At 40.4% G+C, this 21,495-nt stretch overlaps 2 protein-coding genes across 3 annotated transcripts in view; one reads left to right on the top strand and one right to left on the bottom strand.

The window, feature by feature from the left end:
* Positions 1-595: 595 nt before the first annotated feature.
* On the bottom strand, positions 596-8,809 carry LOC143291108 (uncharacterized). The gene is made up of 2 exons (XM_076600736.1): positions 2,796-8,809; positions 596-2,728 (listed from the first exon to the last, which is right to left on the bottom strand). Exon 2 carries the CDS (start codon positions 1,727-1,729, stop codon positions 1,211-1,213), a length of 519 nt encoding a protein of 172 aa, XP_076456851.1. The 5' UTR covers positions 1,730-2,728; positions 2,796-8,809; the 3' UTR covers positions 596-1,210.
* A 2,402-nt stretch (positions 8,810-11,211) lies between these two features.
* Positions 11,212-21,495, top strand: part of LOC143291107 (gamma-interferon-inducible lysosomal thiol reductase-like) — a 16,469-nt gene continuing 6,185 nt past the window's right edge. Inside the window, exons 1-5 of one of the 2 annotated variants that reach the window (XM_076600735.1) lie at positions 11,212-11,409; positions 13,707-13,892; positions 16,188-16,262; positions 16,845-16,946; positions 18,932-19,078. In XM_076600735.1, coding sequence (XP_076456850.1) covers positions 11,305-11,409; positions 13,707-13,892; positions 16,188-16,262; positions 16,845-16,946; positions 18,932-19,078 — 615 coding nt within the window. In that variant the 5' untranslated portion in view covers positions 11,212-11,304. The remainder of the gene's footprint in view (positions 11,410-13,706; positions 13,893-16,187; positions 16,263-16,844; positions 16,947-18,931; positions 19,079-21,495) is intronic. The other variant, XM_076600734.1, reaches the window with a different exon arrangement.

Genomic DNA, 21,495 nt, shown 5'->3' with positions numbered 1-21,495 from the left:
TGATGATAGTAATATCAGTATTTATGATGATAATAGAAGTACAAATATATTAGGACTTTCAAACGTGTCAAAGCGCTTTCACACACACACACACGCACACATGCACACACACACACACACACATATGCACACACACACACACACACACACACGCAGCACACATCAATGCATACACATACACATCCACAAACACAAACACATGCATGCATACACACATGGAAGAAATAGATAAGATCAATAGAATTTGCAGTATGGAACAGAACACCTCAGAGATGTAGAGACGGATTGAAAAGGAGTGTTGTTTAGGTTTGTTTTAAAGGATGTGAGTGAAGGACTGTGACGGACTGAAAAAAGGCAGTGAATTCCAGGTCTGGTCAACTGTGATCCCTCATAGGGTAAGGGATACCAGACTCCGATGCTTTTTCAGTTCTGTGACGCTGTTCCCACCGTCTGGAAACTGTGCACAAGAATTTTTAGTCGTTCTATCATTTTCTTGATAAGTTCAAGTTTTCCTTGTCTTTTCCATGCCTGTCTTTTCCGTGATCTCTTGCTTTTTGTGTTCTTGATGCAGTCACCTGTATCCCCCCCCCCCCCCCTATGAATTCTTGCCTCAGTTTCTTATCTGTTTTCAAAATATATGATAGGTTTGCTGGTCACCGGTTGTCTTCCCTTTGCAGTTTGATTTGCCAGTATGAGTGTTTGATATATTGTTTTGTTATTGCATGTAGTTTTGGATGATTTGTTTTCTTTTCCTTGTGTGTAGAATGGTAGAACGGCTGGCAACTTCAGCACTGCGTAATTTTGATTACAATACCATCATTTATTGTGTGTTTCTTATTTTGAACTCTTTCGTCACCAAGTATCCCTCCCTTGCTCTTAAGAATTTTTTTTGCTTATCTTGTATTGAATCTTTTATGTGTTGTACAATTGAAAAATTGTAGTTTAATCCTGTACATGTGGATTCCTTAGTTGAAAAAATCTCTCAAAACACACTGTTCTGCCTTTCATTGGATATCGACAGAAGTGTTTCTGCTGGTGGTGTGTGCATGTATGTTTGCTTGTTTGTATGTGCGCACTGTTGTTAGTGTATGGTGTGTGGTACATAAATCCATGTTTGTTGTTTATGTATGTAATGTTTATCATCAACGCCGCTAGCTTCCTTCCTTGGAGGTGAGAGCATCAGCCTGCGCTGTTATTCATCACTCACTCATCACTCATTCCCTCGACTGCTGGGGTCGTTGGGGGGACATGAGCAAGATGTCATAGCTCGCCACGCCGCTCTGTTCGCAGCTGTCGTGAGGAGATCTGGCATCGTCATTTTGGTCCATTCCTTGACGTTGTCGGACCAGCTCTTTCTCTGCCGCCCCCGTCTGCGCCCTCCCTCTACAGTCCCTTGCAGGATGGTTTTGGAGAGGGTGTTATGTCGTATGACGTGACCAAACCATGCCATCTTCCATTGTTTGACAGTCGCCAGCAGTGGTTCTTGGGGCCCAACAAGGTTGCTGACCAGGTTCCGCACATAGTCATTGGTCTTGTGCTTCTTATAGGAGATGTGTAGTAGTCTCCTCAAGCACTTGGTTTTGAATGCTTGGATTCTTCTTTCTGTTTCTGCCATCAGTGTCCATGTCTCACATCCATATAAGAGGATGGAGACCACTAGTGACTTGTAGAGCAGGAATTTTGTGTGGAATCTGATGTTGCTCTTCCATACTCTGTTCAGTCTGGCCATCGCTGCCGTTGCAGAATTAATCCTATATCGGATTTCTGCTGTATTATTGAATACAAGCAAATTGCGTGATTTGGTGGGTATGGAAACTGTCGGTGGTGTGAATGGTTGGTTTTGTCAGGGTGGTTGTTCCATTCTTGTGTTGTACGGTTCCATGTGGCATGGTGGCCATTGTTTGTGCTCCCTTTTGCTGTGTTTGCGCTGCGTTGTGTTTGCTCTGTGTTGTGTTTTGATGTGTTTAGCTGTGCTGCCTCGTGTTGTTGGTTCACATGATTTGGCATTGCGGTGTGTAATATCGTAATGATACTGTTCAGCATTGCTTTTTGTTATGTGATAATGTGAGTTTAATGCATGGCATAGCAATATATTTCTGGTGCATTGTATTTGTGCTGAACCGCCTCGTCATGTGGTGATGTGTATGATTGTAAAGTAATTGAATTGTATCAAGTTGGTTGGACGCAGTGATTTAATGTAATGTAGTAGTGGTATTGATAAGGCAAGGTGTTGATGTGTTGTCTTGTGTGATTTATCATGCAGACATTTTTATTTTATTTCATCAACCCCTTGACTGTTGAATCTAGGTGAAATAAGATCAGTTTGGCGTAGATTTGAAGAGCAGTCTCTTCTGTTTTGCGTCCTCATCAACAGTGTGATAGATTTTGCTGTGCAAAAAATGATGGAACCCCAAAGAGAAAGAAGGCTGGATAGAGAGTGATGATAGACACCCTGACCTGTAAGCTGTGTCTTTTCTCACTGAGGTGACAGCCCTTCACTGACACCCTGACCTGTAAGCTGTGTCTTTCCTCACTGAGGTGACAGCCCTTCACTGACACCCTGACCTGTAAGCTGTGTCTTTTCTCACTGAGGTGACAGCCCTTCACTGACACCCTGACCTGTAAGCTGTGTCTTTTCTCACTGAGGTGACAGCCCTTCACTGACACCCTGACCTGTAAGCTGTTGTCTTTTCTCACTGAGGTGACAGCCCTTCACTGACACCCTGACCTGTACCCCTGACCTGTAAGCTGTGTCTTTCCTCACTGAGGTGACAGCCCTTCACTGACACCCTGACCTGTAAGCTGTGTCTTTTCTCACTGAGGTGACAGCCCTTCACTGACACCCTGACCTGTAAGCTGTTGTCTTTTCTCACTGAGGTGACAGCCCTTCACTGACACCCTGACCTGTAAGCTGTGTCTTTTCTCACTGAGGTGACAGCTCTTCACTGAAGAGAGCATGCTCGTTCACAGCAGCCAAGGGGTTAAATTTATCATGTGGAATTACGTTAACTTTCAGGTCACAATAGACTGGTTAGAATTCTTGAAGCTGTCCTTCTATTGAAGGCCAAACTACTGCAGTATAGCAGAGCTCCCTTTTTTACCCCCCCACACCCCTGTATTTCTCATGTGTTACTTGTTCAGCGTGGTCATACATTTTCAAATGCCGGGTGCATCGTATCAGTGTAACATTTTTTCGTCTTTGGCTTTATATTTTTTGGGGGCTGTGTATTTTTCTTGTTTTTATCATATTTTGCGGTTTTTTCGCTTTATGTAACTTTGAATGAATGATTGATTGACACTAACGACTGTGATCTAAAAGTTTGGTGCAAGGGGCGTTCAGACCCCTCCCCCCCCACTTCCCTGCCCACACCCCCCCCTGCCCCCCAACCCCTCACCTGCTCCCTCTGTCAATGCCCTTGATGTTCGTGTTCACAGCAGTGGTAGGCATTATCTTCAGTATGCCACTGATTTAAAAAAAAAAAAAATTTTAATTTTATTTATTTATTTATTTTATTTTATGGGGCGTTATTGAACGAGTTGATTTATATTATGGTTGCTTGTCATTTGTGAGTTTTGTTGACTTCTGTTTGCGTCATTCTGGGCATGACAAGGAGGAACTAAGTTTACCGCCTCTGAAGAGAATATGCTTTACAGTTCAGCAGTATGTATTTTTTTTTTTGTATGTGCAGTTTAGGCTTTTTTCTTCTTTTTTGGGGGGGTAAATTTTTTGTTCTTTATAGTGTATGTGAAAATTTTTTTCTTACATAGTTTTTATTTCAAAACTTTTTGTTTACAGATGTAAAGCTTTAAATAGATGTTTGAAGTGTGTGTGTGTGTGCCTCTTTTTTTTTTCTTTTTCCAGAGCAGATTTTGATGAGGTGTAGAGTGGATATGGATCAGTCTAGCTGCAATGACACATCCTTGACAATGAAACTCTGTGTGCAGTCTCTGCATATCCAGCCATCAAAGAAAAACTTCATACATAATCATTTTATGGTAATGAACTGTGTAGGTTTGTGTGTGTGTGTGTGTGTGTGTGCTTGTGTGTGCGCGTGCATGCATGACAGTTCAAAGACTTGTCAAACATACACATCTGTAATGCAGGTGTTGAAAGTAGAATGGATAATCTGTGACACATTTGTTTTGCTCAAGATAGTATGACTGTGTTTTGCTAAGAAGAAAAAAAAAAGCAAAAAAACCCGCCAAAAAAGCTGATGACTGACAAGAATTGTACTTTCTGTCATGAATATTGCTGTAGATTTTATTGTGGAAAGTAGAACAAATGTTTGTTTTGGATTTGTCTCTCACAGCTCATAATCATGATGATAATAATAAAAGCTCATATTTGTATTTGTATTTCTTTTTATCACAACAGATTTCTCTGTGTGAAATTCGGGCTGCTGTCCCAGGGAGAGCGGGTCGCTACACTGCAGTGCCACCCATTTTTATTGTATTTTTTCCTGCGTGCAGTTTTATTCGTTTTTCCTATTGAAGTGGATTTCTCTACATAATTTTGCAAAGGGAAAATCCTTTTGTTGCAGTGGGTTCTTTTACGTGCGCTAAGTGCATGCTGCACACAGGACCTCGGTTTATCATCTCATCCGAATGACTAGCGTCCAGACCACCACTCAAGGGGGAGAAAATATCGGCGACTGAGCCGTGATTCGAACCAGTGCGATCAGATTCTCTCGCTTCCTAAGCGGACGCGTTACCTCCAGGCCATTACTCCACATATACATCCATTTATACCATTGTGTGGAGCCAGTGCTCACTATTGTTTCAAGGTCAAGGCCCTGTTTTGGCATGGTGCTGTGTGTCCTTGGGAAAGGCACTTCACTCTGATTTTCGTCACTCGACATCCGTATTTGAACGAGTACCTGACTTTGCTTGGGGAAGGTTATGACAGAAGGAGAGGATGGGCCCCACCTTCCTATGCCGAGCTCTGGACACAGTGGATATGAATTCACTGCCCCTTGGCTATAAAACTAAAAGCTGTGGGACCTTTCAGCTTTTGATTAATGATGATGATGGAGTCTCCCGTCGGACCGACGGATGAGTAGGCAGGCAGGCTTATCTGTAGGTGTGTGTCCTCGTACGAGAGAAGAGGCCGATTCTGGATGCGCAGCACTTCCCACAGGTGTTGCAAGGGAAAATGTCTCCAGAAGTTGAGCCCTGCTTGTTTTCAAACGTGTTTATGCCACTAGAACACAGCATCCTCTAGCGAGAGCAGTAAAAGGCATCAGTTTCCCAGGAAGTGATGCCAATGTCACAAGCTTTGAGGTTTGTCTTCAAGGTGTCCTTGAAGATTAATAACATGTACATAATTATATTTTGGAAAGTAAAAAAAAAAAAAAAAAAAAAAAAAAAAAAAAAAAATTTACACCCTATTCATTTCTTTATGCTATTATCACAACATAATGATGATGGTCATGAATTCATGTACAAGACATTTTTGTGTAGCTTATTCCTTGATTTGAGCATGCTTGAATTTTTTTTTGTTTTGAGATGGAGTTGGTTGAGTGTGAGTATGAGTACGATAGACATTTGAGCAACATTCCCAAACATGCATTCGAGAAAGTGGATGACCATCGACTGTGCCGTCTCGGTCTTCTCATTTGAGCCCTTAGCAAACTCATTTGTGGGTAGGAGCCAGCCGTAGGCTGGAGATTACCATCTGTGAGGGGGTTCGAACTTGGGTGGTCCCAGTTGTCACTCCGCATCGCTAACCGCTTCACCACGGCAGTCAGTAGGCCTATGAATGGTTTTTTTGTTTTTTCTTCTTCTATAATTATCAGTTCAGCCACAGTGTCTTTCAAGTCAAAATTAGTTTGCTTGATACATTTTGGTGTGCATGTGTAACTTTGAGGAAGTGTGTTATGTATAATATCATGTGTTTTATAAAGTAACTAGTGCAGGTTTCTGGATAGAATGCTCTATCATTATTATTTATAACGTTTTTTTTGTTATCATGATTACGATTTTGATCATTATTATTGTATTATTATTTCTGTCATCATCATAATTATTATTAGCAAGGATAACAGGTTAGTATTCCAGCTGTTCTGTACTATCTCAGTGGAAAAACCTCTGTGGTAACCAAATGGCCGGCCATACCCTTAACCGTTTTGCTTGTACAACTTGCCAACACCTTTGCTTCTCATAGATGTCAGTGACTGATGAGATGAGTGATGCTGTATGCTGTTGTGTATGTGAGAGAGTGAGAGTGAGGTGTGTGTGTGTGTGTGTGTGTGTGTGTGTGTGTGTGTGTGTGTGTGTGTGTGTGCAATCATGCATGCATGTTTGATGAAAATACTTCACCTTCATTCCATTTATAAATCAAGAAAGAAAGTTGTAATGCGTTATCAGTGAGCTGCTGATTCAATGAGATGCCTCTGTGCAGTGTAGATATTCTTTATTTTTATCAATTGCTACTGAACAGGAGGGGGGGGGGACCCACAACACACACACATACACCCTCCCCCATATACACACTCCCCCTCCAGCACCGTCACTCCACCCCCACCCCTTACATCCCACACTTCCTACACACACAACCGTCAGTCCACCCACCCGCACACCCAACCATACACTCAACCACACATCCACCTTGCCACACCCCTCTCCACAGCTTCCCCCCCTCCACACACACACACATATGCTCAAACACACACACACACACACATACAGATGTGGTGTTGAATTCATGGATCAGTGTGCATGTTTTAACACCTTGAATCTGAAACTGCTGGGAATCAATCACAAGTTTTGAACTATTCCTTTGAAAGCTTTGTTTTTATTTATTTATTTTTAAATTTTTTTAATCCACAGTCATACATTTTGTGATTCATTTTTTTTTAGTGTTGATGTAAAATTTTTGTTGTTGAAAAGTTAGGAATTAAAAAAAAACAAAAACAAAAAAAACACACAACCCTTAAGTGCTGATTTGACAGAAGATCCCTTTTTGTGATGTTTCATGTGAGATATGTTAGGGGTTTATTAAAGAATTTGATATTTTTCATTTGTCTTTTCTTTTTTGAAATAATATTTCAACACTATTTCTCATTTGATTTCAAAAAAGATTTTGTATTCTTTATCAGTTATTTCTCATGGAGGGAAATTTAGTTTAAATCTTTATAGTTATGTCATTTTATAAAGTAGAGGTGATTTTTCATATTATCATTTACTGTTTATTGCTGTTTTAGGGAAGGCGGAAGGCTGATTTGAAATTTCTTTTTATTTGTGTGAATTTATTTTGTAGAGGTTTTTGTATTATTTACCAGTATTTTTTGATGGAGGGTATTTACTTTTAAATTGGTTTGTATATTACAATTGTCATTTTATGATGTAGAGGTTTTTTGTATCATTTACAAATTATGTATGATTGAAAGAAGTGTAAATTTAGATTTTTTAAAAATATATATTTCATTCTATCACTTTGTAATATAGAGGGTTTTTTTTTCTTTCGGGGGGCATCATTTAGCAGTTTTCTTTTTCAGGTTTTGATTTTGAGAGATTTTCAGCCCTGTGATGGCTGTTTCCGCTGTGTGTGCTGTAAGCAGTGTACATTACATTGAAAGTGTCTGACAGGAACGTGGAAGACTCCTGAGGTGTCTGTATGAGGTTTGAACCAGACTTCTGACTTGAGGTGACTGGGATATTGGACTGCCATCATGAAATAGTTGACCGACACGCATTTGTTAGTGCTGCGTGCGGACATTTGCAGCGTCTGATGTACACGAGTTGAATCATTTTTGGATGGAAAATATATCATGGTATGCTTGATTCCTGAATGCTGGTTCATTGTTGTTACGAAAATTTGGATACATACTCATGCATAAAGTATTTTCATTTTGTTTGTTGAGTCTTGTATGTTGCGTTATCAGTTACATTGTGAGGTTTCGACTCATGAAAGTGTAGGGGATTCTTGGTGCATTTGAATGTTCTTGCATTATCAAAATGCATGAATCTCCAAGGCACTGCAAATGCAGGTATAACAGAACTGTTCAAATAAAAGAGTCTTGTATGTTGCGTTATCAGTTACATTGTGAGGTTTCGACTCAAGAAAGTGTAGGGGGTTCTTGGTGCATTTGAATGTTTTTGCGTTATCAAAATGCATGAATCTCCAAGGCACTGCAAATGCAGGTATAACAGAACTGTTCAAATAAAAGAGACACATTTTGAATATCATTGACAGTTCATACTAAGAAACAGTATTGTGTAGATATTGAACAGTTATTTTCCTTCTGTCATCTGGCTTTTTACAGCACAGCCAGGTGCACAGACTCAGTGTACATCTGGCTGTGAATGGTTCCAGTTAGCATTTTAAAAGCTAACAAAACATCTGAGTCTTTCACAATAACAGTTAAACACACATACATACACACAAACATGCATGTGCGCACACACATATTTAATCTAAGTATTTTTCAGAAAACGTTTTAAACCTTCTGCCTTCTTTGCTCAAGGCACACTTTTTATTGTAATAAACTATTTGACTCCAAGATGATTTCAGCAAACATTCCTGTTCACTAATCAGAGCATCCATACACAGGCACATACACACACACATACATGCACACAAATGCACACAGACATACATGCACAGAGTGAATGCAAAACATGATGAAAAGCCTTATTTGTCAAGTTCTAGCTCATGACTCTTGCGAAATGTAAGCCATACTGTGTTATTTAACTGTGTACAACTGATGACCTTCTGACCTTGTATTGTGTCTTTTCGACATTCATGGAATGCATGCAAACTGTTTATTATTGCAGATATAAATGCTATAAATATTTCTCTTATTTTACAGTGGTGAATGTTTTTGTTTTCATTTTTTCCTTATAAATGTGTGTGTGTGTGTTTGTGTGTGTGTGTGTGTGTGTGTGTGTGTGTGGCTGTTGTGAACAATGGCCATGGTGTGTGTGTGTGTGTCCTTTGCAGTTTTAACTTTATACTTCTTCAAAGGCTTTGTGTTAAAATTCCTCGTTACTTCCAGTCTTCTCTAGAACAGATACTGTCATTTTGTAAGAACATTGATGTGCAATTATATACATGATAACAAACAAAACCAGGCCTGTGTGCACACATACACACACACTCTGTTTTTTACCAAACCTCTCGGAAAATTCTTTTGAATGTATTTTTGACAATTTCAAGATGCTATCTGCTGTTGCAGAAGGTTTGCTGCATAGTCCAATTGGACATTTGTTATAGTTGTTACAGTTGTTTGATGTTAGCGTTTCCTTCTATATTGTGCCTATGTCTCCCGTTTTAATGCTTTATTTTTTCCAGTGCTCTGTATCTTTCCCCACCACACACACACACACACACATGCGCACACACACACCATTTTTCACCCTCTGCCCAATACCGTTCCCTCCACACCCCCCCCCCCCTTTTTTTTTTCCCTGCCTAATATCACTTAGTGGAAGACGTTAAACTGAAGACTACTACTACAAGCTTAAAAAGGATGCGAAATGACCCATATGACGAATCGACACGTCTGTTGCAATCAACTGAGCGCATTGGGTTACGCTGCTGGTCAAGCATCTGCTTAGCAGATGTGTTGTAGCATGCATGGATTTGTCAGAAGGCAGTGACGCCTCTTTGAGAACTGGAATTGAGTTGCTGTTATTATTACAATAATAATTATTATTAAAGAATTGTCTGTCGTCAAAAAGGGATCTCTCACTTCCCTACTGCTCCTATCTCCATACCAATGCTCACACTGTGATCAATCATGTGAAGATTAAAAGCACAGAGGGGCCCTAAATTGAATGTTTCACTTGTAAAAAAAAATAAAATAAAAATAAAGGGCACACCAGCATTGTGCCAAAATATTAAAGTTTTGAGCTTTTGAACTACCGGAACTTGCAGAATTTGTGTCAATACTGTATTGAGCAGGATACTGAGCCAAAAATTACAACAGACACCAAAAAAGATCTTACATTATCAATGAAGCATGCAGTCAAAACAAGGCTGCAGGTTTTAGTTGAAAAATTATTCGACAAGAGCTTGGGGGAAAAAAACAAAACAAGAGAGGCAAAGCCTTCCAGAGCGATGAAAGTAAATACAGGAATTGGTTCTTCAAGAAAAGAAAATGGTGAAATGGAACAACAGATCACGACAAATAAAAGCTGAAACAGCCCAAGGACCTGACCAGGTATAAGCAATGGTGTTGAAAGAATCAAACAATGAGATTAGTATCCCACTAAGTGATTCATTTAATAAGTCTCTGGAACAATCAGGATTATCAAAAGACTGGAAGAAGGCTGAGGCAATAGCAAAGGTTCCAGAATAGATCCTGGAAATTATCTACCATTCAATTCAACATGCATATCATGCAAAGTTTTAGAATCTGTATATAGTTAAGCACTTTAATAACAATTACTTGTATTCTGAATGTCATCATTGTTTCAGAAGAAAAAGATCATAAGTAACAATCATTAGAAGTAATGATTTGATTATACTGATAAAGATACTTTTTCAAAGCCCTAACTAGGCCAAATGTAGTGTTTATATATATGGAAATGCAATATGGTATCAATACCTTAAAAGACAATCTTTTGCATTGGTAAAAGTTCAAAGGAAATCACCAGAATAGTTTGATAATGCAGCGATGTGATATACTTGCAAAATTGTCGTCATTGAAAGACGTAAGATTTAAGGGGAGATTTAATCCAGAAGTACAAAGTATTGATTAACATGATGACATCTATCCTATGTCTGTTGAGTTCCTCTGATAAAACAAGGATCGAAAAATGAGGCGAAACATTGCATTTGGCATTTAACACTAACATCCGTAAAATTCAGTTTAATTAGTCGAGTTATCAAGCACTAGAACTGTTCAGTACTAACATTAAAACTGCATAAAATCTTAACAAGAAAAATCTGGATTGTCATTCCAAAAAACAACAGCCAGTGTTTACACTTTTTTGATGAGTAGGACTTTATTTTCATTGATGTTTAAAAAAAAATAGACAGGAAAAGCAAACCACTAAGAAAATATACCACAAGAAGGGGCGTAAGAGAACTGCGAGGTCAATAAATTTTGCACCCAGTACTTCTTTAAAAATTGCCAAGCGTCAAAACTGCAAGCTGTTTCGATTGCCGGGACAATTCACGTGATAAACAATGACTTCACCATGTGACCCCAACCACATGATGATGTTTCACAACTAGGGGGTGTAACTGTCAGCGAAGGAGTCACGGGAAACAATCAGATGGTAATCACGTGTTGTGTTCCGAAAGTTATATAACACAGCCTTCCATTTCCGCAGAAGCAAAAAGACCCGAAAGCAAACATGAAGGCTACGTTGCTCATTTTGGTGGCCATTGGAGCTGCAAACGCCTGCAGATTCCCCCCCAGTTTGTGGTGTGACTCGAGGGAAATCGCTCTTCAGTGCAAGGTTGGTTTTCGTCTGTTCCGCCCCTTTCCACGTTGTGTGTGTGTGTGTGTGTGTGTGTGCCTGCTTTAAGCCCCCCCCCCCCTTTTTTTCTTTTCTTATCTTTTTAAAGAAGAACCACAAACATCACCTTTGTCCATGTCCGCTTTTTATGACTTTGTCAAATTCTTTTTGTAAAAATCAAATGTTTAACATTCTCCATTTAGAGTTCGAATGAAAATTACACTCTTTATCAAGGAAAAGAAAATCTGACAAAATGTTCTTTCAGTAAGTCTGCTCCACTGATTTCCTTCAACTTATGGTACATATATATATATATATATATATATATATATGTGTGTGTGTGTGTGTGTGTGTGTGTGTGTGAATTTACTTAGAAAAAAACCAAAACAAAAACAGCCAGTGAAAAATGCTTGTTTTGGTGTCATATACTGTACCATGTCAAACTGATGCAAACTAGGCCTATTGGTTTGCTCTGCTTGGCCATATGCTTGTCTTTGTACTTTTGTTTAAATTCAAGAAAGAAGACAAAATACAGTGCTGAATATACAAAGTCTTGACAAAAAAAAGAAACAAAAAATGCAGTGGTGAAACTGAAAGACACAGAATGTTCAATATTCGAAACAAGTTAATTGAGGTGTACATCAAAGTATAATTTAGTGAATATTACCTTTCTTCTTCCTCAGGTATATAAGCAGTGCAAAGAATCTGTGTGGAGACAGAATGTCCAGTATTCAAAAGAAGCTGAAATGCATGTCAAAATATGATAAGCGAACACTACCTTTGTTCTTCATAGGTATTTGACCAGTGCAAATAATCCATGCAGAGAGAGGACACAGAGAAAACTCCGTTTTGAAAACAAGCTGAAGTGCATACATGTCAGAATATGATAAGTGAACATTACCTTTGTTCTCCCTCAGGTATGAAATAAATACTCTTTGAGTGCCCAAACTACAGCAACCTCAGGTTAAAATACTCCATAAAAAGAACCAGCTTGTACAGTGTGCAAGTATTTTGAATGATGGACTTGACATATATTTCAGCAAAATATTTCAAAGTTTCTACTTCTGGTTTCTAAATGAACATAGGGAAATCATAAATCATATGTTTGTACCAACACCTACCCAAGGAATAACAGTATGTTTTGCCATTGTCTTATTTGCATACCTCCACTATAATGACTTTTAACTGTTAAAGTGAGGATGTTGCCTTTATGTAGGTTTCTTTATCAATGTAGATAACGCTTGCAACGGGTCACAGGCCTATATGCAATTAACTCATTGAGTTCTGCACCCAGGTATTGCTCTGGTGTAAAAATTCATCTTATTAAAATGGTTCTCACGTTCCTACATATATGCATAAACCACAACGAAAGAGAACAAACCTCTACGGTATTTGCGGATTTGTCTGTGGACACATAATTTGGAGGAAAAACAGTTATATATTTTCTGTATCAGTATGGCTTGGAAACCTGTCAAGGTTGTGAACTCCCCTGGGTTCAATGGTTTTAAATCATTTTGTTCTTTTTCTTTGTTCTCCCTTAGGTGTATGACCAGTGCAAGGAGTTGGTATTGAGAGAGGACACATGTGGAGTTATGGCCTATAGGTAACGCGTCCGCCTAGGAAGCGAGAGAATGTGAGCGCGCTGGTTCGAATCACGGCTCAGCCGCCGATATTTTCTCCCCCTCCACTAGACCTTGAGTGGTGGTCTGGACGCTAGTCATTCGGATGAGACAATAAACCATGGTCCCATGTGCATTGTGCACTAAGCGTACGTAAAAGAATCCACGGCAACAAAAGGATTGTTCCTGGCAAAATTTTGTAGAAAAATCCACTTCGATAGGAAAAACAAATAAAACTGCATGCAGGAAAAAAAAAAGAAAAAAAGGGTGGTGCTGTAGTGTAGCGACGCGCTCTCCCTGGGGAGAGCAGCCCGAATTTCACACAGAGAAATCTGTTGTGATAAAATGAAATACAAATACAAATACAAATAGAATATTCAGTATTCAGAACAAGCTGGAATGCATGTCAAAATACAACAAGTGACCACCTTTGTTCAATTTCAGGTGTACGACCAGTGCAAGGAGTCAGTATTGAGAGAGGACGCATGGAATATTCAGTATTCAAAATGAGCTGGAACGCACGTCAAAATATAACAAGTGATTACCATTGTACGTCTTCAAGTGTATGACTAGTGCAAGGAGTCGGTGTGGGGAGATAACACACAGAATATTCGGTATGCAAAACGAGCTGGCACGCGTGTCAAAATACAATTAGCGATTACCTTTGCTCATCTTCAGGTGTACGACCAGTGCAAAGAGTCGGTGTGGAGGGAGGATCTGCAGGCGTCTCCGGTGGACTTTGAGCTGTACTACGAGTCGCTGTGCCCAGACTGCAGGCAGTTCATCACACAGCAGCTGTACCAAACTTTCACCCAGGTGGGGCACATCATGAACCTGACGCTCGTCCCCTTCGGCAACGCTCAGGTGAGTGTGTCCCGCCAGGGGCTGGAATCATAGGAGATGTCTGTAGTGATACTACTACTACTACTACTACTACTAATGATAATGATAATAGTTATGACAATGATGATACTATATGATTATGTACTTTGTATAATTGTATACCATATTATCCTACACAATTCAATTTTAGATAGCGCTGTAACACAAGCTAAAGCAAGCTCTAAAGCGCTCTACAAATCCAATACTAAAAATAATTGAATAAACCACATACAGTAGAACAGAGATATAAAAGAATTGTAAAAAGTTACTTAAAAGCACATTTATTGATTCTATAAAAAGCACAGTTGACAAGACCAACAAATATATACCGTAAAATAGATGCACCAACTTTTTACACTCCATCACACATACAATACTCAAAAACTTAAGTGAGAAACTGAGATAAGAGCAATCACAATTGATATGTATATACATGCATTAAAGAAGCATGGTATATAATTGATTAAAGAAACCAAAAAACAAAACAAAAAAACCCCAGCAATCTTTCTCACTCCTTAGACCACAGCACTGCCTGCAGAAGGATTGCAGAGACTCTAAAAAAAATAACTGGCTCCGCAGTCAAGGAATGCCAACTATGGGTTTTGGAAACAAGAATATACCCAGCATGCACACCCCCGAAAACGGAGTATGGTTGCCTACATGGCGGGGTAAATAAATTAAAAAAACGGTCATACACGTAAAATGTTACATGTCTGTCTGAGTGTGTATGTGTGTGCGTCTGAAATCTGATTGAATGACACAGGAAACGAATGATGAGCGCCCAGTGGCAGCCGTCAGTCGGCTCTACCCAGGTAGGCAGCCTGTGGTGCAAATGTCCCCCGTGTATGTAAAGCGCTTAGAGCTTGGTCTCTGACCAAGGATAGGCGCTATATAAGTATCCACATCAATCAATCAACTATTCTTTCCCAGGATGATACGCAGCACTCTCTTTGCTTCCGTCTCTCTGCTCTTTTTATTTCCCTGGCGTCAGTAACCCCTCACAGCGTTCCTAGTCTGACTCTCTTTGTATGCAGACCTCTCTGTGTTGTAGCCTTTAGTTGAATGGAATAACGTGTTTCAAAGTCCAGCCAGTGTCCTCTGTGGGTGTAATGAATGAACTTTACCGCAACAACAGTTTCGGTTTCAGTTTCAGTAGCTCAAGGAGGCGTCACTGCGTTTGGACAAATCCATATACGCTACACCACATCTGCCAAGCAGATGCCTGACCAACAGCGTAACCCAACGCGCTTAGTCAGGCCTTGAGAAGAAAAGAAAGAAAAAAGAGAAAAAAAGAAAGAAAAAAACATAAGAAAAGAACTACTACTACTACTACTAATAATATGTATAAGGCGCAAAAACTTGATGAAGTCAACTATGAGCATACAAAAAACAACAAAAAAACAAAAACAACAACAACAAAAAACTAACTAAATAACTAACTAACTAAATAATAATAATATAATTAAAAATTTTTTTTAAATAATTTTAAAAAAATCAAATAAATAAATAAATAAATAAACAGCTTTACTATTCATACAGTGTCACTGATCCTGAGGTCAGATTCTGGACGACAACAGCAACAACAATAATAATAACAACAACAATAACAATAATAACAATAACAACAACAACAACAACAACAATAATAATAGTGATGATAGTGATAATAGTAATAGTAATAATGATAATAATAATAATAATGATGATGATGATGATAATGATAATAATAATCACAATAATGATTCTGCTACCACTGCTACTACTACTACTACTACTACTACTACCACTACTACTAGATGTATTTATATAGCCCTGCATCTTGTGCAGATTTTCTGTTTCACGAAGGCGTCACTGTGTTCTGACAAACCCATACACACTACACCACATCTGCTAGGCAGATGCCTGACCAGTTGCATGACCCAGTGAGCTGAGTCTGGCCTTGAGTGCATGCGTTTACACGTGGGTACACATCGGAGTGGATATCTTCTACAGAATTTTGCCAGAGGACAACCACTTATGTTGCTATGTGTTCTTTTCAGTCAAGTCTGGGTATAAGAGAGTCAGCCATGGTTGGAAAAAAACCCAGATTTTGAACCTGCATCCTAGTCATCAGTTTGTGATGCTGACCGTATATTTTGCTGCAGCAGTTGGGACCTTGATAAGTATATCTTTTTGTCAGTGAATAACGAATGACTTAGTGAGGGAGATGGGACTTCTTGATAACTGATTCTATGTGTGTGTGTGTGTGTGTGTGTGTGTGTGTGTGTGTGCTCCCAGGAATCGAAACAGGGCGACAGATGGGTTTTCCAGTGCCAACATGGGAAACAGGAATGTGTCGGCAATTTGCTTGAGGTAAGTGGTGTGTAGCTCACTTTAGCGACTCCATCATTAACAGTAGGCAGAAGCCTCAAAACCAGTGTGTGATATTTTGATTGTAGATTCAAACATTATTTGGAATGTTACTGTTTTAGGTTATCAGTGCAATTTATTGGATGTACATTTATCATTCACTCAGACATGCATGTGCAAACACACATGCGCACACACACACACACACACACACAAACACGCATGCATGTATGCACACGTGAAAGCATGTATGAATACACAAGCACACACACTCATACAGCATACAGTCATACACATAACTCACCTTCCCCTTCATCCTTCCACATGCACACACACACGCAGAGGCAAACACACACACATGCAGAGGCAAACACACACACACACACACAGAGGCAAACACACACACACACAGGCAAACACACACACACACACACACACACACACACACACACACACACACACAGAGGCAAACACACACACACACACACACACACACACACACATGCAAACACACACGCACACACACAGACTTTCCAGAAAGTCATTATCAAACTATGTATCATAATTGTATACGCTGTGTTGCAGACGTGTGCCATTCATGCCCTGGGTGGTAACATGGACCAAATCATGCCCTTCATTTACTGCGTCGAGTCGTCACAGCGAAGTCCTATGGCAGCCGTGAAGACAGTGAGTCACACAACCGTCCGTTTCCTATTTTGTATTTTTTTCCCCCTTTACCTCTTTGACTGTTGCTGACGAGTATGTGTGTCAGTGAAAGGCTGTCGCATCACTGAGATAAGACAGAGCTTGCAGGTCAGGATGTCAGTTACCATGATCTGTGATGACTTCTTTGACCTCTTGGCAATGAATTACTTTGGTCGGCAAAATCAACAACACTACTGACGGACGCAACAGCCGAGTGGTTAAAGTGTTGGACTTTCAATCTGGGAGTCCCAAGTTCGAATCCCTGTCACTCTACCTCGTGGGTAAAGGGTGGAGATTTTTCTGATCTCCGAAGTCAACATATGTGCGGACCTGCTAGTGCCAGAACCCCCTCCATGCGTTTACACACGCAGATCAAATACATGTGTTCAACGATCCCGTAATCAATGTCAGCATTCGATGGGTTATGGAAACACGAACATACCCAGCATGCACTCCCCTGAAAACGGAGTATGGCTACGAACATGGCAGCGGTTAAAAGTGGTCACATTTGTAAAAGTCCGCTCATGTTTACATACGAGTCTTAGCCCCCCGAACGAAGATGAAGAAGAAGAACAACACCTCCTCAAAGTACACAGAAAAGTGGTGAATATACTTCAGATTCTTGCTGCAATGATCTCACCTCACCAGGTTTCAGTATTCAAAGGGTTAACAACTTTTTAGATTTTATTTTGAACCGTTTAATGAAATGTCCTTGAGATGGGGGAGGGGGATTGGGAGTGGGGGTCAGAGGGTGGGGGGTGGGGGGGCGGCAGCAAAGAGAGAGAGTGATTGGGTGATGGAAGGGAAGGGGGTGTGGGGTGGGGTGGGGGGGTGGCAGCACGGTGATTATTCATTCTTTGTTGTTGCTTTAAAGTGTGTGTCATTGTTGGTATTTGTTCTTACTCTGTACGGGCGCAATAGCCAAGCGTTGGACTTTCAGTCTGAGGGTTCCGGGTTCGAATCACGGCGACGGCGCCTGGTGGGTAAAGGGTGGCGATTTTTACGATCTCCCAGGTCAACATATGTGCAGACCTGCTAGTGCCTGAAACCCCTTCGTGTGTATAAGCAAGCAGAAGATCAAATACGCACGTTAAAGATCCTGTAATCCATGTCAGTGTTTGGTGGGTTATGGAAACAAGAACATACCCAGCACACACACACACACCCCTCTGAAAGCAGAGTATGGCTACCTACATGGCGGGGTAAAAACGGTCATATACGTAAAAGCCCACTAGTGTACATACGAATGAACGTGGGAGTTGCAGCTCACAAACACAGAAGAAGAAGAAGTTCTTACTCTGTACATTTTCATATGTGTATGTGAGCCATTACAAAGTGGCAGCCGGTCTTGGGGGCAGGCAAAACGGTACAACATGCAAATGAAGACAAAACGATTCAAAGACTCGAGCTGTACATGCATTGAATGGCGTCTTGAATGCACTTGTGATGTGGTTCGCATGATTTAGTCATTCATATATTGTGTGGCTCGCATGAAGTACTTTGCTCATGTGAGGTATTTTTGGTGTGGTTTCAGTGTGCACAGAAGCAGCATATTCCCACTGGAGGAAATCCTGAAGAGTTATAACATTGTGTTGTTCACCTGAAGTACTTGCTTCATGTGACATATTTTGGTGTGGTTTCAGTGTGCACAAAAGCAGCATCTCCCACTGGAGGAAATCTTGACACGTTATAACATTTTGTGGTTCGCATGAAGTACTTGGTTCATGTGACATATTTTGGTGTGGTTTCAGTGTGCAGAGAAGCAGCATCTCCCACTGAAGGAAATCCTGATGAGTTATAACATTTTGTGGTTCACCTGAAGTACTTGGTTCATGTGACGTATTTTGGTGTGGTTTCAGTGTGCAGAGAAGCAGCATCTCCCACTGGAGGAAATCCTGATGAGTTATAACATTTTGTGGTTCGCCTGAAGTACTTGGTTCATGTGACGTATTTTGGTGTGGTTTCAGTGTGCAGGGAAGCAGGGCCTCCCACTGGAGCAAATTCTGAGTTGTTACAACAGCAGCGAGGGGAACCAGTTGGAACACCAGATGGCGCTGCGTACTAACGCTCTCAACCCGCCGCATCAGTATGTGCCTTGGGTCGTGCTGAATGGCGTAAGTTCTTGAATGTTGTTAATGGAAGGGTGGTAGAATGGTTAAGATAATTGATACAGTTGTCTGTCGAATCTGATCACATCAAATCATGTGACAAATATGGGTCAGATAAAGTGCATCACATCACACCAAATGACATGCAAAGATGAGGGAGTCATATGCTGAAGGCAACGCGTTTTGGTTACTGCAAGGCACATGGGTAAATTCACATGAATCTTTTTACACGTCTTGATAGCAAATGAAGTGAAAGAGTGTTGCTGGAAAAAGACTCAGTCATATCCCACCACACGCAGGGATGAGATCAGTTTAATCAGGAATATCAATTGACAGTGCATACGTACAAAGTACACATGGATCTTTGTGCATTCATACAGACAGGCAGATAGACACACACACACACACATGCACACACGCATGCACACACTCACGCACTCATGCACACACACACAATTTGTCAGGTTTTGTAATTTATCGAATATGAAATATACCAGACAGAGCTGCCAAAAGGAACAGCTCTGTTCGTTCTTTAGTTAAACGTCTTTTCACTGTAAGTGATATTAGTAATAGTTTCAGTTTCAGTTTCAGTAGCTCAAGGAGGCGTCACTGCGTTCGGACAAATCCATATACGCTACACCACATCTGCCAAGCAGATGCCTGACCAGCAGCGTAACCCAACGCGCTTAGTCAGGCCTTGAGAAAAAAAAAAGGTGAATGAATAATAGATAAGCTTACATCAATAAATAAATAAATAAATAATAATTATTATATTATAATAAATAAATAATAATTTTTATATTAGTAACAGCTCTGTCCATACACTGAGATGCTACATGTGATGTCGTTATCAGCAGCACCAGCCTGTCAGAAAGACGAGAGGCAAAGAAAGGTCACTGACAAATAAACTCTTCATCTTCCAAACTCATATTTAATTACACATACTTAACCGTGACCCAACTAGTGCAGACTCCGGCAGGGGTCTGACATTCCTGTCCTGTGCAAACTACTATCCGCCCTACTCTTCATCTTCTAAGCTCATATTTAATTACACATACTTAACCGTGACCCAACTAGTGCAGACTCCGGCAGGGGTCTGACATTCCTGTCCTGTGCAAACTACTATCCGCCCCTTTTAGCATGCTATTTTATGCCTGTCTGTTAACTGTGATTATTATTTGCACATGTCCGGCTGTGAACTTTTAGTATGCTATTTTATGCCTGTCTTTTAACTGTGATTATTATTTGCACATGTCCGGCTGTGAACTTTTAGTATGCTATTTTATGCCTGTTTTAGTTTTAACTGTGATTATTATTGCACATGTACGGCTGTGAACTTTTAGTATGCTATTTTATGCCTGTCTGTTAACTGTGATTATTATTTGCACATGTCCGGCTGTGAACTTTTAGTATGCTATTTTATGCCTGTCTTAGTTTTAACTGTGATTATTATTGCACATGTACGGCTGTGAACTTTTAGTATGCTATTTTATGCCTGTCTTAGTTTTAACTGTGATTATTATTTGCACATGTACGGCTGTGATGGTGCATATGGGATTCACTTTTAGTTACCTGTTAAAGGGTTTCTGTTGTGTTGTTGTTGTCCGCTGTGGTTATTGATTGTATGCATGGTTTTGCTCCAGGTTGATGTGTAAGCATTTTTTTTGGCTTTTGTGTTTACATGTTGACTCACCGTGAATTTCGTGTACTGTCTATGTGTTTTACACCACAGGAGGAAGGTGGCTGAATGGTTAAGACGCTCAGCTGCCAATACAGAGAGTCCGTGAGGGTGCGTGGGGTTCGAATCCTGCTCTGGCCCTGTCTCCCAAGTTTGACTGGAAAATCAAACTGAGCGTCTAGTCTTTCAGATGAGGTGATAAACCGAGGTCCGTCCCGTGTGCAGCACGCACTTGGCGCAGAGAAAAAGAACCCATGGCAACAAGAGTGTTGTTCTCTGGCAAAATTATGTAAAAAGAAATCCACTCCGATAGGTACACAAATACATAAGCACGCGCTCAAGACCTGACAAGTGCATTGGGTTATGCTGCTGGTCAGGCATCTGCCTAGTGAATGTGGTGTAGCATATATGGATTTGTCCGAACGCAGTGACGCCTCCTTGAGAAGCTGAAACTGAAACTGAAACTTAGCAGCACAAATGAATTTCTGTTGTTGAGATAATAAAGTATTCTGTACCCACCTTTTCTTCGTTGAACGCAGGTTTATTTACACATACTTAACCTTTCCCGTATGTCGCCTAAAATTTTGCGCGCCGTACGTCGTGGGTGTGCAGAAACCCATGGTTTCTAAGAAGGAATGACCCCTCGCTGTACGTCGTGGGTGTGCAGGCACCCATGGTTTCTGTGTACGAACTAACCCTTCGCTGTACGTCGTGGGTGTGCAGGCACCCATGGTTTCTGTGTACG

Source organism: Babylonia areolata, chromosome 16 (assembly GCF_041734735.1).
Source record: "Babylonia areolata isolate BAREFJ2019XMU chromosome 16, ASM4173473v1, whole genome shotgun sequence".
Classification (NCBI taxonomy): domain Eukaryota; kingdom Metazoa; phylum Mollusca; class Gastropoda; order Neogastropoda; family Buccinidae; genus Babylonia; species Babylonia areolata.
Note: the sequence above shows the minus strand (reverse complement) of the source record. Positions and strands in the feature narration are given on the sequence as shown.

What these genes read in the sequence shown, in the direction of transcription:
- LOC143291108 (XM_076600736.1), bottom strand. Translation starts at nt 1,729, where the DNA reads ATGGCCAGACTGAACAGAGTATGGAAGAGCAACATCAGATTCCACACA.